This window comes from Microtus oregoni, unplaced genomic scaffold (assembly GCF_018167655.1).
Source record: "Microtus oregoni isolate MIOR12 unplaced genomic scaffold, Mior012 000032F_ref0000030, whole genome shotgun sequence".
Lineage (NCBI taxonomy): Eukaryota > Metazoa > Chordata > Mammalia > Rodentia > Cricetidae > Microtus > Microtus oregoni.
The window spans coordinates 10,750,823-10,764,235 of record NW_024543091.1 but is presented as its reverse complement, the minus strand read 5'-3'; the positions used below and the strand labels follow the sequence as shown (position 1 = coordinate 10,764,235).

General features: G+C 38.3%; 1 protein-coding gene across 2 annotated transcripts in view; it reads right to left on the bottom strand.

Moving 5' to 3' along the window:
• The window catches only part of Fam83b (family with sequence similarity 83 member B), a 74,483-nt gene that overhangs the window by 42,366 nt on the left and 18,704 nt on the right, over window positions 1–13,413 (bottom strand). For both annotated transcript variants that reach the window (XM_041679932.1, XM_041679931.1), the window contains one exon: window positions 11,963–12,459. In XM_041679932.1, the coding sequence (XP_041535866.1) occupies window positions 11,963–12,406 (444 nt within the window). In that variant the 5' untranslated portion in view covers window positions 12,407–12,459. The remainder of the gene's footprint in view (window positions 1–11,962; window positions 12,460–13,413) is intronic.

Here is a 13,413-nt window from a genome sequence, read left to right as displayed (position 1 = left end):
TACTAAATTTCACACAGTTGTTCAATTTTATAGCATTATCTGAAAACATGTTTTAGCCTTTAGATATTGAAGCGCGCGGCTGGAGGGATGGCCTGGTGGCTAAGGGAACTGATTGCTCCCGGTTTGGTCTGTTTGGTTCCCAGCAGCTGACAACCACCTGCAACTCCAGTTCAATCAGACCCAGCACTTCTTCTGACCTCCACAGTCTTCTGCACACATGTGATGCATATACACATACACACACACACACACACACACACACACACACACACACACCAAAACTTAGTAAACAAATAAGTAAATCTTTAGATTTAGAAGTGCACAAACTCTGTTAAGTTTCTCACAGTTAAACTTGTGTTTCAAAGACCTGGTGGGCTTTCTAAGATTCTCAAACTGAGAATGAGAAGTCCAAATACCCCCCTTTAAGCTTTGCCATTTTCACCACAGAAGCCCAGCAGATGTAGTTTTGATTCACAAAATTTCATTAAGACAACATTGAGAATAATATGTTTTCTGATGCGCCCCACATAAGAAAAAAGAAGTGAGGAAAGTATATGCAAATCAGGTGGTGGTACACACCTTTAATCCTAGCACTGAAGGTACAGGCGGGCAGATCTCTGTGAGTTCGAGGCCTGCCTGGTCTACAGAGTGTGTTCTTGGATATTCAGGACTGTATAGCAAGACCCTGTCTTAAAAGAAAAAAGGAAAAAAGAAAAGAAAAGAAAAACGCATAAGACAGAAGGGAAAACAAAATGCAGAATGGCTCCTATCTACACAAATGCTGAAAATACTCAACATGAAAGTAAAATAAGTGTAAACTTTAAGATTCCCCAGGTGAGCAATATCTATACGTTAGTGCCAACATAAATTTAGACAACTGTCTGGTGAATTTTCTAGTGATATTATACTTTTTGTATTTTAAACCCCTTTAATAGCATGTATTATAGAAGCATTTTTTATTAAATTCACATGTAGTTCAGACTACAGTGGTTTGCATTAAACCAAACATCTTATAAAAAAACTGATCTGAGTGGCAAAAACAACTTAAAAAAAAAGGTCAAAAAAGCTTGTGGGACGAAGATCTAGATAAAGGCAGCTTCTGTCCCTGTCTCACCTCTCACAGCTCTCATTTGCTCGTTCATAGGGCAAGAACTGAGGCCTGATAGTAAAGTAATGTCCAGAGGATAAAAAAAAAAATAGTGTTGGCTCATAATTTCCCAAATAAAAAAATCCTAAAAGAGTTCTGACCACACAGAATAGGGATTCCATGTGAATTCAGTGTCTAGGCAGTGAAGATGTGCACCAGATCCGACCCAGGGTGATGAGCAAGAAGGAAATGTAACAGATCTAACAGAGAAGGTGAAACCCTAAGAGCATGTTGGATGCTCTCTAGGAAGCTGAAGGTTATTGCAGTCACGGTTTTCCCCAGGAAAAGGAGAGCCTGGCACACATTTGGGCTTTTAATGAGAGCCCAGAGGGTTACACGGAATAATTCACATGGAATAAGTGAAAATGGATGGCAGCACCATAAAGCCCCAGAACTTATCAGAAATAGGGTGATCTATCCTGACAATAACTGTCAAGCCCTCCTTAAATACATCATGTTTTTCCACACTAGACTCCCAAAGGCACTCTAATCCTCCAGGCCTGTGAGAAGACTGAATCAAATCACCAAAAGCTAAGAGGCAATAAAATGGGTAGAAAACACATGAAAACACACACAGTTGAGAGCTTCCACATGAGCAACTAGTGGAACAGCCCTCTAATAGTCTGTTGTTAGAGCCCATGATGAGATGGTGTCGCAGGCACTATCCAGAAATTGTCCATGACATGGCCATTAGAAGGCCAGAGGATAGGACTGGGGAGAGGGATCAGTGCTGGCAAAGGATCTGGGTTCCGTTCCTAGCACCCACATTGTTGTTCATAGGTAGGCAGGTGGCACACATAGGTACACACAAACAAAATACTCACACAGAGAGAATCAGATACACCTAATAATGATGATGATGATGGTAATAATAAGAAGAAGAAGAGAAAACTTTGAAGTAAAAAGATCCAGAGGTCTTAGTCTACTTGCAGTATTCAGTGATCAAGTCTGTCTTTTCAGGTTTCTAAAGGTGTAAACATGCACTGCTCCCAAGCTCTGGAGGAGGAGCACGATGATGCACTACAGTGCAGAGCCTGGTGACTGTGAGTGCTTATGGTTACTCATCAGCTGGGTGTCTTCGGACTTTCGAACTTTCTCTACCTCTCTCTGCCTGTCTGCAAAAACAGAAGCATCCTGTTTGCTTCTACTATCAATTGCTCCCGAGTGCCTGCCAGCTGAAATATGACTCCTGTGAGGCTGATGTTTCCCATTATGGATTTTTCAGTAGTGAATATTGGATTGATATTTAGCCAAATGGCAATGCTTTTGCCTTTCACATTTATTTGCTTGTTTAAGATATTCGTTGCATTCCGAATATCTTAAACATAGAAACGATTACTAGTAGGAAATTGGTAAGACCAAAAGGGAAGTCTTGCCTTGTGAAAGAAGATAAGGGAACTGCATTTTCTGCTTCTTAGAATTCAGAAGGCAAGTAATGATTTAGTAGCAAACATTTATGCACAGTTAGGAGACTTTCCTCATTCCTAAAGGAATCCTGCTGGGAGACTCTCATCTCAGAACTGCTATTGAGAGGGATACTAATAAGTAAGAGATGGGTGGAGGAAGAGTGATGAAGTAGCCCCCCTTATCACTAATGCTGCTCTTAATTGCCAGCGCTACACTGTAATAAAAAGCCAGAGGCCTTTCTAAGCAGCCATATAGCCAGCAATTTTAAAATTTCCACACAACAGGGAATCCCTTATCACTTGTACTCAGGGTGTTCCATACTGTTAAATTATTGCATCACTGTGCAGAAGTTCTATCATTTGATTATGGCAAAATCAGAAGCGAAAAAAAGCAGAGGCGGTCCTTTTATACTATTCACAATATGTATATGTATCCAGTACTTGACAAATGAACATTCTTTTTAACAATCTGGGAAAGGCATTAAAATACAGACAGATAGGTGAACCCAAAGAAAAACATATAGGCATCCTCCTGAATATTAACCTTCATCAGGCGATGAAAGGAGACAGAGACAGAGACCCACATTGGAGCACCAGACTGAAATCTCAAGGTCCAAATTTGGAGCAGAAGGAGAGAGAGCACGAGCAAGGAACTCAGGACTGCAAGGGGTGCACCCACACACTGAGACAATGGGGATGTTCTATCAGGAACCCACCAAGGCCAGCTGGCCTGGGTCTGAAAAAGCATGGGATAAAACCAGACTTGCTGAACATAGCAGACAATGAGGACTACTGAGAACTCAAGAACAATGGCAATAGGTTTTTGATCCTACTGCATGTACTGGCTTTGTGGGAGCCTAGGCAGTTTGGATGCTCACCTTACTAGACCTGGATGGAGGTGGGTGGTCCTTGGACTTCCCACAGGTCAGGGAACCCTGATTGCTCTTCGGGCTGATGAGAGAGGGGGACTTGATTGGGGGAGGGGGAGGGAAATGGGAGGCGGTGGCAGGGAGTAGGCAGAAATTTTTAATAAATAAAAAACAAAAAGAAATAAAATACAGACAGATATACAAGCCAAGGACAATGGCATGGGGTTTTGATCCTACTTAATGTGCTGGCTTTGTGGGAGCCTAGCCAGTTTGGATGTTCACCTTCCTCGATATGGACGGAGGGGGGAGGACCTTGGACTTTCCACAGGGCAGGGAACCCTGACTGCTCTTTGGACTGGAGAGGGAGGGGGAGAGGAGTAGGGGGAGAGGGAGAAGGGTGGGAGGAGGGGGAGGGAAATGGGAGGCTGGGAGGAGGCGGGAACTTGTTTTTTTTTCCTTTTCTCAATAAAAAAATGTAACGTATAATTAAAAATACAAATTAATAGATAGTTATCTATAATAAGCTTGTAGTCATGTTAGTTAGATTTACTAGATGTGTAGAAATAGATATATTTCAGATTCATTTTTCAAAACTTTCAAAGACTAACAGAATACAGCATTTAAAATATTTTAAAACTTAGGACTTTTCATAACAATGAGAAAAATCTGCTCTTGCAGCACCAATCTACTTCAAGAAGATGATGGGCATAACTTATGGAATTTATTAGCCATTTGGCCAAAAAACTGCTCCTGCTGGACTGTTTAATGGTATGCTGTGCTGTATGAACTGGACTTGCAGGACCCATTGAAAAGTGACTGCTGAGCATCCCAAAAGACAGAATGGTCCTTCAGGGTTCCTGTTTCACAGAAGAAACTTCCAGACATTATGCAGGACACAGAAGAAAGTAACTGACAAATTGACAAGATAGGCAAAACAGCTTTTCAAATTTCATGCTTCATGGAAAAATCTGCCATATACTATGGGCCTATAGACTGAAGATGAATGCCCAAACATAACAGAAGAACTTTTGGTGACTGTTCAGACAGCTAGATGTCTCTGTCAATTCTAGAGTTTTGGAAGTTGCTTACAATGCACTTTCTGTTTACTTAAGTAATATTATATCCTTCTGGAGTCCTTGATGGAGTTAAAGAATAGTTATAATTATAGTTTTCCTTAGTTATGATAAAAGATAAAATAGATATAAATAACTGTAATTCTTGCTTGAAACCTGTTTTGTATATGTAATTTTACTCTGTTAAAGTTAAAAGTTTTCTTTTTATTTAGACAGAAAAGGAGAAATGGTGTGGAAAGTCCTTCTGTATATATGTTGCTTTGATTGGTTAATGAATAAATAAGCTGCTTGTGCCTATGACAGTGAAGAATAAAGCAAGGCCAGAATTCCAAGCAGAGATAGTGGAGGAAAGAATATGGAGTCAGGGAGACGCCATGTATCTGCCAAAGGAGAAAGATGCCCACCTGGTGGAAATTACCGATAAACCACAAGCCTTGTGGTAAATATAAAATGATAGAAATAGGTTAATTTAAGATGTAAGAGTTACTTAATAAGAAGTCCTAGATAATAGGCTGAACAGTGTCTTAATTAATATAGTTTCTGAGTGATTATTTTAGGTCTGGGTGCCTGGGAAAAGAACAAGCAGTCTCTGCCTACACTTAGGGACACTGATGTTTTTTACATTTGCTTATTTAGCTAACAAGTAAGAAATTTTTTCAACTGTAAATTGGTTGAATTTTATTTTCTTACTTCATTTATAGTGTTTTCCATAAGGGATATGAGTATTCTGAAAATAATGAAAAGAAAAAACAAATCTTCAATACATACCATTATAGAACTAATAAACTTGCTAATGTCTATTTTCATGGCATTTTATCACATAAATTAAGTATTATATTTTTCTTTCTTATCTACTTTTTTAATTTTATTCTTAACTTCTTATGTTTGAAAGAAAGGTATTGCTATATCGTGCTGGATGGCCCGATCCTCACTATGTAAACAAAGTTGTCTTTGAATTCCTGTCAGGATTTTTGCCCCAGTCTCCTGGGTGCTAGGATTAAAGATGTGCGCTATCACACATAGCTGCATCATAATTTTTCTACTCTAAATTTTAAGAAGATGTCATTTCCAGGCCTTGTGGTAAAAGCTCAAGTGTTTCTCCCAATAACTGATATAAAAGTATATGCTGAATGATAAAACTGAATAGCAGAGTCCTGCAATGTAAAATGTCATGTTGCACATTATCATCCCAGCAAGGCTCCTTTGCACACTTGCATCACTCTGTCTCATTGAGAAGACTGGCAGGCGAAATAAAGCCATGCCCTGTAGTATCAAGAAGGCCAACCAAGTTATTTTTGTTGTTGTTCATTTTGTTTTGTTGCTTTTATTTTTGGTTTTGGTTGTTAGCATTTAGTTGTGCAGTGTTTGCTGGTCTGGAATTCACAATGTAGACAGGCCCATTACACATATATTCTACCACACCCAGACTGAAAATTAACCTTTGATATGAAGCCTCAGTGAATACAAAGGTCTTTTGCTTATCAAAACGGTAGTGTTTTAAAGAGGACTACCTATAATCAGGACATGTTATCTCTTCTTTGTCAATATTCTTTCATTCCCTGGTGGAATGCCACCTGCTCCTTACTTTTCGTCATTATTTATCATCATCGTCATCGTCGTTGTCGTTGTTATCATGAAAACATCTAACTTTGTAAAGTTGCTAAAATCTGTTCCTATAAAATGTAGTCTCAACCAATAGTGGTAGCACATACCTTTAATTCCAGCATTCTAGAAGCAGATGAAAGTGGATCTTTGATTTCAAGGCCAGCCTTCTAAAGAGCAACTTCCAAGGCAGCCAATGCTATACAGAGAATCCCTGTCTCCATAAACCACATCTCTCTTCTTTCCATTCCTCTTTTTCTTTCACATATATCCTCAAACATAAATATGCACCTCTACAGAATGCACCTCATTCAAGGAAAAGAGACTCAATTCAAAGCCACTGAATAATGATGGCATTAAATCTGACGACGCAGAATATGACTTCCAGGAAGGAACTAATTTTGAGTCAAATTCAATGAAAGGATTCACAATGAGAGTCGGAACAGAGATCAGGCAGAAAGGAAGCTCTCAGCAGAGACTGAGATCACTGGGGGATGATCCTAGTGTAATGAAGGTGTTGATAAATACTTAAGAGCTGCTTAGATAGACAGGACATGCTTGCAAAGTGACGCAAAGGGGAGAACTCTGTGACACTATGCCGCTCGCTCACATCATATACTAACTCAGCCAGGAGGTTTATACATTAGAAAAGTCTTGAGTTGGTAAGAACTGTCAGAGGCTTAGAAAGGGCGACTGGAATTTTAAAATGCACAAAAAGATTTTGTTTTATATCTTTTATGAAATAAGTGACAATACTGATCTTGCAAAGGTGTAATACTTGACTGATGTCACTGTTAGAGCAGAGTCCTGGTGATCAAATACCTCATTTAGCACTCATTTCATTCCAAAAGCTGATTCCCAAGAAAAGTCGTCATCATGTGCTCTCCTTCGCCTTTGCGTCTATGGGGCCCAAGGATGAGCAATATTCTTATGTATCACTAACAACTAACAAGGCCAAACAAACACTCCCAGGAACTGTGACTCAGGGTGGAGCCGAGACCTGAGCCTCAGTGATGTGGTGCTGCAGGAATGACTCCACCCTCATTCAAACTACACTTCTGCTCATGAATCTTCCTGATTCCAGATTCCTATGAGTCAGATTTCTATCTCAAGAAATAAGCGGTCCTAGCATGAGGACTCAGGAGGAAGCAGAGATGCAAACAGCTTTCTAAACACACCCAGGTCCAAGAACATCAGAAGTAACAGCTCCTTGGATGCATACCACAGAGTAAGTAGAAAATACACTCCATGAAAGATAACTGCTTAAAGTCATCAGTAGGAACGTTTCACAAGAGTTCTCAGTAATTACCATACATGCATATATAATCTTGGGAACACTTCTTTAGATCTTAATAATTGCCTGGGAAAAGTCATGCTAGACACTATCAGAATATATGAAGACAATACACATGTAACTATGCCAGCCACACAGAAAAGCATAGAAAGGAGTTAAGGAAGTTGAAATACATTACTTTACAGAATATGTATGAGAGTAGCTGCAGCTGTCTTTTACAAAGTGAAAATTCAGAAGAGAACAAAATAAACAAATACAAAATAATAAAGCAGGGGGATCATAAAACAGCTTCTAAGCAATAACTGATAAGAAATGATATGCATAAATTTTAAAAATCTAGATTATTAAATGCTATAAAATAATATCCTAGTTAGAAAAACAAAGTGATTTATATACTGTATAACAAGCTAGAAAGAAAAGTTTAATAGTAATATTCAAAAGCACTCAGAAGAGGGGATCAATAGCTCAATGGCAGATGTGCATGCTCAGTGCATGTGAGGCACTGCGTTCAACCCTAAGCATAAAAGAAGTGAAAAAATAAACATAAAAGTGTATGCAAATATATATTACACACACATACACAGAGTCTCACACACACAGTCACATACAGGCACACACATTTGTTCTGAGTAAAGACAGACAAGATACAGTGGAAGTATCACCCCTTTGTCCAAGAATGGGAAGGTGACCTTGGTGTCCAATAAAGACCTTAGCTGCCAGACACTGAATTTACATGCTTTCCCTGAATGTAATATGTTTTGCATAATAAGTAACTTATTGGTTATGGAACAGCAGTTTAAGATGTGTTATATTTGTTTACACTGTGGAATATTTGTTTAATTATTCAAAGATATGTTACATTTTTTTATGGTGTATTTTTTAACTCTGAAGCTGTGCCACTTTGCCTGTCGAAAATACATGATTGGTCTAATAAAGAGTTGAATGGCCAATAGAGAGGCAAGAGAGAAGGACAAGTGGGGCTGCCAGTTAGAGAGAATAAATAGAAGAAATCTAGGCTTGAAAGAAGAGGGAGGAGCCAGAGGAAGAGAAGGAGAGGAGGATACCAGGGCCCAGCCATCCAGCCAGCCATGTATCTATTTGGGAGCTGGGTGGCAGGCCCTCAAAGAGTAAAAACACACAAACAACCCCCCCCCCAAACAATTCCACTTACCTTCTGGAGTGTCTTAGCTTAGATGCAAATGGAATAGTAAACCTGGATGTAACTTACTTTGGGACTACTTCCTGGCTTTGCTGTTCCTTTTCCTAGCCTTGTTTATTTAGCATTGTATTTCTATAAAATTTGGCAAGGCGCAAGTCTCTCCCAAGGAGGTCTGAAGCACAAAATTTGTTTCTAGTACTTAAATCTATCTTGTTCAAAAAGATTATGATAAAAGGTCATCCCAACGCCATATTATGACAATATACTGGCTACTAATAAAGAAAATTAATCCTCTGAAAAAATCCAAAACAAAGTTTATCACTGATTAGCAGGTTTCTAAAGGAATAGAACGGGGAATGATTTCCTGTTGTAGGGATGACAGGCATGAAGATCACAATTCATATTTAAAAATCCATATGCCAGCTTTTATGGTAGCTTTTTCTCACTGTACAGTGAATTAAGTTGGCCTTTTGAGACAGCATCACACTATAGAGGCCATGCTGAACTCGAGTTCACAATACTCCTGCCTTAGTACCTGAAATTTGGGTGTTACCTGTGTCTGATGCTATATCTGCCTGACTATTTGCTTTTATATTGAAATTTATAACAAGACCTTAGCCAGTTATTGGGTTAAACATGAATTCAAAAAGAGAGAGGGAGATTACAAAGTTTCCCAAGTATTGGATCCTTTCAATATCTGTAAATAAATAGAGAGTCTTCTGAAGGACTGTCTAAAGTCCTTGAGATACAGCACCCCTGATGCAATCCCCTTTATGCATGGAGCCCCTCGACCTTAATAATTACTGCATCTAAACAGAGGTGAGAATATTTGATCTCCTCAAGCAACAAATCTTAATTTCCGTGATTTATACTTGACTGCAATGCATGCAATTTGTAAGATCAAATAATTATCTTTAACTCAGCATGTATATGACATGCTTTTTAATTTTATATTATCTTGATTGTATGGCCAAGGAAGCAGAATATAACCTTATTTTATAATACAGACTTTCAGTTCCTCTCAAAGTCCGTATTCAAGTGGGAGTTTCCAGATGAAGATATTATTTCAGAAGCTTATTAAACAGGGCTACATTAGGAAGAAAAATATATAAAAGGTCATGAATAATGCTCAGTTTCCATGGGAGCTGCATTATGTTTATGGTCTCGTAGCCTGTGGGAAGCTGATCAGTGTGATTGCAACTACTCTGACACAGACCCTAGATTACCTTTAATACTGAGACTCACAATATATGACATTTCCTGATAAAAATTAGCAAAATCTGGTAAGTGCCATGTCTTATTATGCTTTTGGAACTCTTGCTTGATTTATAAATTATAATTGTATCATTTGTTCCCAGCACAAAAGAAAGGATAATTTTTAAAATAGATTAGTTCAAAAGATTTGTCTGACAATTTAACTCAGTCACTAAAAGCTTGGTCCACTACTAAGTCCTCATTTAATAGCTAATGTTTAGTAATGAAAACAGATAAGCATTTTTGTCAACATAATATGGCTAATTAAATCAGCACCCCTAAAAAGTGAGGTTATTTGAATTCAAAGGGTTTGGCTTTCCTTTCACAAAGCTTACATCCAACACTAGCTTAAGAACACTGTGTCTCCCTTGTACAACTTTTAGGTAGTAGTTACATGTCTTGGAAACTGTAATATCACTGAGAACTCTGAGGTCCTTATTTTTTATACTTCATGAAACTGTATTTTTCAAGCCGTTTTATGTCATGTCAACATAGAAAATAAATGAGGATGTTTGTTTCCTCAATTCCTTTTCTTTCCTAAATTTCTCTATTATACAGCATGGACCTAATAGATAATTTATAAATTTATAAAAAAAATATTTTTTGTCCATTTTCCCCTAAAAAACAAACAAACAAACCTTGAGTCAGTGTTTCACTAACTCTGTCTGATCCAGAATTCACCAGACAGATAAGGATGGCCTCAAAGATGGTCTTAAGGTCCTGCTGACTCTGTCTCTTTTGTATCAAAAGTACAGACATGTGCCACCATGCCCAGACTGGCCTACATCTTCTAAACTTGGGAATTTGATATGGGGTTCCCCTCCGTATGCTGTGAATACCATTGGTTAATAAAGAAACTGTCTTAAGGCTGCACAGGGTAGAATAGGGTAGGCAGGGAAAAACTAAACTGAATGCTAGGAGAAAGAAGGTAGAGTCAGGAAAAGCCAGTAGCCCCACTAGAGACAGACGCTGAAACTTTACCTGATAAGGCACAGCCTCATGGTGATACACAGATTAATGGAGATGGGTTAAATTAATATGTAAGAGTTAGCCAATAAGACTCTAGAGCTAATAGGCCAAGCAGTGATTTAATTAATACAGTTTCTGTGTGGTTATTTTGGGTCTGAGCTGCCAGGCTGCAGGGAAACAAACAAGCAGCCTCCTACAACAAGAATTGCTGCCATAGTCTTAAAAATATCTTTCATGGTGATCATCACATTTAAACTAACACAAGAAAGACAAAAGAAACTCTTAATAATTTTCATTGATTAAAAAGATATTTCTGTAGCTTTATCTGAATTCTAAAATAAATTTTATATGATTAATAAGGCAATATAAGTAATTGATAAAGAGTACAAGACCCTAGACTGGTAAGTGCTTCAGAACTTTGCTTGAAAAAATTGTCATAATGTTGATTTTATATTATACATTAATGTATAATTCAGAAAATGGTTAAGTAGAACTCTAGTTTATATATTAATAGAATGAACCATTCTGAGAGCAAAACAATTATTTTTAGTACTATAGCAAACAAAGATTCACCATTATACATATTTTTCAAAGAGTAAGAAAAGTTTCTAAGTGCTTAAAACATATGAATATGTCAAAAATCATCTTATTCCAGCCCATGTACTTTCATCTCCAATGGCAAAAAGCCTCTTAGGTGCATTGTGAGAAAAATTACTTTCTTTTATTTCTTTAATAGAAATATCTTTCTATTAAAGGACCTCTTGCTACTGTCTCAGATACACATAAGACTGGGGAATGTACGGGGGTAGGGAGATGACTGAAAAGTTAAGAACATTTGCTGCTGTTTCAGAGGACGCAAGTTCAGTTCCTAGTACTCGTACTGATTAGCTCACAACAGCCTGTAACTCTAGCAAGGGGATATGACACCTTCTTTGGCCTTTATGGGTACCCACATACATGGGTACATGTGTTCATACACACACACACACACACACAAAGAAATCTTGAAAGATATGAATGTGTGAGTTTCCTATATATATATCTATAGGTATATTTTCTGAAATTAGCAGGAATGAGCCACACCCATAGATTTTTATGTTAACATATGTGCCCATCATAGAACAAGTGCATAGAACACTGCACTTATCCACATTTCATATCTTTCATTTCAAAAAAGATATACTACTACCTTTCTTGCTTCTTTTATCATCTTCCGAATAGTTTCCTTTATTGTAAGTAGATGTGCTCTTGGTGGATGGAAGAGGAGGTCTATATGCGTACTCCCTAAGAATCCGGGCATCACACATGGCCAGCCTAAATCAAGATTTGGAGCCTCCACATCAGACTGTGTGGGCCAGTAAGTCCCTGATGAGGAGGCACCATCACAGGAACTATCAGAACCACTTTCTGTGTTTTGTGCAAACTTCTGGACATTTTTCAAAATATAATTAACTTCTTCCTCAGCTAGAAAATCTGAAGCTCGTTCCTTGACGAGGAATTCTTGGTAGGCGTCTATCCCATGTTCAATCAGAGCATCAACGGCCACACGGTACCACTCCTTGTAGTGGGGCTCGATGTAGCTATCGGATCTCCACTCATCATTCAGTGAGGAAAGCATTGACGACGTCTCCATGGTTGCAGATGTTTGACGATGATACTTTCAAATGTTCATCTGTGCAGAGGTTCCTACGTGTGCAATAAGAAAGCCAAGGTCAGTTAGAATTCTATGTGCAGATATTTATGGTATATGTCATGTATCACTTTGACAGCATTGCATTAAGTACTGTTTGAGTTCTTACATTTACATTAAGTACTGAACTGACACACTTCATATCCAAAATGACATTAATAGAGCCACAATTCAATAGCTATCACAGATCACAGTCAGTTATATGGATCTCCCTTGCAAACTCAAGACATTCCAAATTAAGTGTCTCATGTGACATAATGGACCTGTCTTCTCTGATGATATAGAACATCCACTCAACTTATATGTGAGAGCAGGGTGTGCTTGATGAGGTGGGATACTTTTTGACATTAAAATAGTATTGGAATAGGATTAATGCCTGGCTAGTCAATGATACAAATACATTGATATGCTGAATATTCAAGAAAAGCACAAAATATCTGTCTTCCAGGAATTTACTATTTAGTTGAAGTACATAGGAAGATATACATATAAAACTGTTATACATATAAAACTATAGGCCATGCATTACAGAGGGCCAAATGGGTTAGTATTTATGCTCATTAATTAATCATGTTGTAGTTGCTGGTTTAAGAATAAAAGCAAGCAGAGATCGGTACAAAATAGACAAGCTATGGGCAGCCCTGAGCAGGAGGCATGCTGCAGCTAAGGCTAAGACTACAAGAAAAGTCCTGCAGCAGAAGATACTTTCATTTCGGACAAGGCCAAAAGCACAGTCAGAAGAACAAAGCAGAAATGGAGAGAGGGTATTCAGGAGTCAGGGAGGAAATCTCGGTATGCAGGAAAACAGGTTTCTTTAGGAATGAGAGACTGAGCTGAGAAGATAAGACCAAGTGAGCCAGGTGTGGCGATCAGGAGACTGCCACGGTTCCACCAAACCAATGGTAAGAGGCTCTACATCAGACTCCTTGTGTCCTGCTTCACAGAAAGAG